The sequence below is a fragment of the Panthera onca genome, chromosome Y (assembly GCF_046562875.1).
Source record: "Panthera onca isolate mPanOnc1 chromosome Y, mPanOnc1 haplotype 2, whole genome shotgun sequence".
Lineage (NCBI taxonomy): Eukaryota > Metazoa > Chordata > Mammalia > Carnivora > Felidae > Panthera > Panthera onca.
The window spans coordinates 7,915,469-7,919,487 of NC_138358.1; the positions used below are offsets into that span (position 1 = coordinate 7,915,469).

Consider the following 4,019-nt stretch of genomic DNA (forward strand, 5'->3'; position numbering starts at 1 on the left):
GAAGACACACACAAACACTTCATGCTGTTTATCTCCCATTCTATATTTCTTCCAATGTATTGGACCCCCGCCCTGCGCCACGTGTCACCACCACCCTTGTCCTTATTTCATGGCCAGGAGAATCTTGTGGACCATCGGTGAGCATCGGAAGGGTTTCCACTGGGGTCGATGAAGTGCGACGCTCCTTCATACTCTTCTCAAGATCGTGCATATCCCTGGGATATATGGGTACACACAGACAGACAGACACACACACACACACACACACACACACACACACACACACACACACACACAGGACAGGTGAGAGTCTTATCTTGGCCCTGAGTAAGGTTGCTTGAATGTTTCCAAACGGAAAGTAGGATGGGAGGGTGTGATAAGCTGTGCCAAAGCTGACAAGGGGATCCAGAAGCCAGACAACATGTGGGATGGTGGTAGGAGGCCTGAGGGTGGGGTTCATGGTCCGGGAATGACAGTTGTCACCGTGCTATGTGATGAGCCAGCTTTGGTTGTCCCGCTTTGCTCATTCTTTTTGTCTAGCCCCCTTCCCACCTTCAGGCTCCCCAAAGGGGCAAAGCCTCTGGGACACGTTACTTCTTAAGACTCCCTGTCTCAGGCTGATGCCCTTTTGACCTGGGGTCACCTCCTGTGCCGCTGTGAGTCTCGGTGCCTCCATGCAGAAGAGAATTGTGCCCTGGACCCCACGACACACATTTCCGTGCCCACACCCTTGGCTGCTCACCTCTTTCCCTCTCAGTTCTCTCTCCTGGGGCCTCCTTCATCTTGAAATACGGCAGGGGGTTGGGCCAAAGATCCTCTATGATTATCTGGTAGGGGAGACAGGCCAGGCCTCAGGTAGCTATCCCACGCAGTGGGGGAACCCATGAAAATCACCTCCCTTCCTTGTTACAGGGCCCCACCTCAGCAATCCTGCTAGAGCCGGCAAAGCTGTGGTCAGAGAACCAGTTGAAGAAGTTGAGGCTGCTGTTGTCATGCCTGCGTCTGTAGGCCTCCTGTCTGTACCTTGGGTACCACTGGATGGGACTGGAATGAGACGCCCTATACCCTGCAGGAAGACGCGTATGTGAGAAGGCGCCAGAGAACTTATCACATTCAACCCTCCACCCACTGCCGCCCATGCAGTCAGTGGACACTTACCATCAAGGCCTAGGACATACTCCTTCGTAACGACTTCATTCTGGAAGTAGGAGTTCTTGCCAAAAAACAGCAGGATCTTCCGGCATTCCCTGGGAAACTTGTGTTCCTCCACCTGCCGTGGTACAGTGGGGCAGAAATGTGAAATCTTGTTCCAGGAGACCCGCCCTCCCCTGAGGAAGGAACACATCACTTCTCCCCACCACCTCCCCTCCCCACACAGCCAGCCACCCACACCACCTCCCACTCCCAGGCCGACCTTCAAATTGGTCATGTGGCGAAGCATGCTTTCATCGGGCTTACTAATCAGGGCTGACATCTGAGGGTGGTTCACAAACTGCCGCAGGTCAAAGAGCCTTCAGGTGCTGGGCGTGAGAGAGCTCGAACCAGAGAACCAGTGTGGACAGCATCCAGGCGTCCTCCCCCCGGGACTGGCGTCCTCCCCCAGGGTCTCAAGCCCTCCCCGCAGGCTGCGTCCAGGCCCACGGGGTCTCAGGATCGCGCAGGGCTCTGCTAGACACGCACAGGAGGCTGTGCATGCCCAGACGCCCGCAACCACGCCTAGCTTTGTGTGCTCGTGAGGACACTGAGGACGCTTACTTCCACACAGCCAGACAGCACACATCCGGTCTCGCGCCGACCAGTGGGCATTCACATCGCCTTCCCCGCAGCAAGATGCTTAGCGGGACCCAGAAACGTGCCCCCACGCGGCTTTGTGTGGGAAGAAGCCCTCGGTCATTTCCCCGACCTGGCCTGGACCTCCACCGCCACTCCCCACTCTCCCAGCGCTGTTTCCGTGCCAGGTGCGACGTAAAGCACACATGCCTCCCCCACCCCGGCACTGCCCTCCTCCCACACTCATTGCAGAGCCAGGACCACCGGATGGGATCACGTTTGCACGTTCCCGGCCACTGGAGCGTGGCGTAGCTCCAGTCCCTGTCCTGGGTTCCTCTAAATGTCACCTCCCTTTCCTTCCTCTTGCGCAAGCCCAGCCCCCTCTGGACCCTCCACCAGCAGCAGGAAGGATACAGCCTTGGCCCAGAAACCTCGGATGCCCTGGATAAGGGCACCTCTCTGCTGCAGATCTCGCTGCCGCCTCTGCCACATCCTGAGTTTGAGTCGAGCGTGCTCCCGGCTGGCTTGTTTATTCACCGGCTGTAGCTCTATCTGAAGGGCCTCCAGAGCCTCCAGAGCCTCCAGTGGGGAAGGGCAAGGACGGAGGCCTGACTCTACCTGCTCCTTCTTATCCTGCTTCACCTGCAGCTCCTGGGCTTCTTCCACCCATCGGCCTTCCTGCTCACTCGGCTTCTGTTCCTCCTCCTCCCGCTCCTCCTTGTCCTCCTTGCCCTCCACCTCCTCCTCGCCCTGCTGCTGCTCCTCCAGCGCTTCCTTCTCCTGCTCCTCTTCCTCCTCCGTTTGCAATTCTGCTCTCCCTTTAATGGCTCGCACGCCTTCCCTTCCTCCTCCTGGTCCCCTTCCCCTGCCACTGCCGCCGCCAATGCCTCCACCGCCACCGCCGCGGCCGGCGCCGTGGCCGCCGCCGCCGCCGCCGCCGCCGCCGCCGCCGCCGCCGCCGCCGCCGCCGCCGCGCCCGCTTGTATACCCTGCTGCTCCTGCTCCTCCCCTTTCATTTCCGCCAACTCCTCCTCCTTCCGCTCTTCCTCCTTCTGCTTGGGCTTCTGCTGCTCCTCCTCCTTCTAATCTTTTACTCCTGCTGCCTCTCCCCCTCTTCCTCCTCCTCCTCCTCCTTCTGCTCTTCTGGTCCTGCTGCTCCCCCTCGCCCTTCAGGTCCTCCTCCTCGTGAACATGGACCTTCTCCTTCCCCGGCTCCTGCTCCTCGTCCTCCTCCCCCTTCTTCCTCTGCTCATGCCCCTCTTCCCCAGGCGCGTCCTCTTCCGCGGCCGCCACCTCAACCTCCTCCTCCGCCAGGCCCCACAGCGCCTCCACCGCCACTATGTCATGCACCAGCGGCACCGATATCTCGCTGGGGCCGCCCACCTGCCTCTCGGGTCGGGCCTGGCCTTCCTGCACAGGCTGTTCGCTTGTGGCCTGCAAGCCTTCGGCCTGCGGCACCTCCGGCCCTGCCGGAGACCCAGTGTCCCCACGGGCCCTCGTCTCTCGACCGCCCCGTTCCCGGTCGAAGGCGGCATGGGGCCTCCGGGCATCCCCAGTGTTTCGGAAACACGAGTCGCGCAACATGCGGCCCCGGCCCGAGACACCAACTGTGGCTCCTACCGACGACGAAGCGGGAGGTGAAAGCACGGCCCCCCTCCCCAGACCCAGTGAGCGGAGCCCTGAGGGCAATGGCTGGCAACTCGCTCCCCCTTCCTCCCAGAGCCCAAAGGTCGAGGGGGCGCATGCGCATGCGCATGCGCATGCGCATGGTGCTGTACCCAGGATGCCTCGGCGGTGGCTATCGCTATGCCGATGCTGCCTCGGAGGCCTTTGTGGGGAGAGGTGTGCGCCTGCGGCTTTGAGGCTGAGGGAGCTCCAAGCCACGCCCAGGCCGCTTCACTGCCTTCAGGACCAATCATAGGGACGGTGGCGTGCGTGGCTTCGGCGGTCCCGCCCCTAGGTCACCCGGAAACTGGGGCGCGTCTGTTGCATAGGCAGGAAGGCTCTGGGCCCCGTGCAGTGCAACTCCTCCGGGGGGCTTGCAGCCGGCCCTCTGTGCGCTCTGGGTGCCCTGTTTGGCTTCTGGCCATGCGAAAGCGACCTTTGCATTCCACGCTGCGCTGGGCACGCGGCTATCTACACACACGGGTAAAGGGGGACCTCCCCGCTTTGCCCATTTACACCGCCACCTTTGTTCATTGTGCCCCTAGTCCGACAAATCCACTCAGCGGATCACCTTGGCTGTCCGG

General features: G+C 61.2%; 1 protein-coding gene across 1 annotated transcript; it reads right to left on the minus strand.

Annotated features, from left to right (window-relative positions):
* Positions 1 to 890: 890 nt before the first annotated feature.
* Positions 891 to 3,354, minus strand: LOC145715009 (testis-specific Y-encoded protein 3-like). The gene is made up of 5 exons (XM_081794596.1): positions 3,064 to 3,354; positions 2,185 to 2,562; positions 1,415 to 1,492; positions 1,159 to 1,270; positions 891 to 1,066 (listed from the first exon to the last, which is right to left on the minus strand). Exons 1-5 carry the CDS (start codon positions 3,352 to 3,354, stop codon positions 891 to 893), a joined length of 1,035 nt encoding a protein of 344 aa, XP_081650722.1.
* Between the last annotated feature and the right edge of the window lie 665 nt (positions 3,355 to 4,019).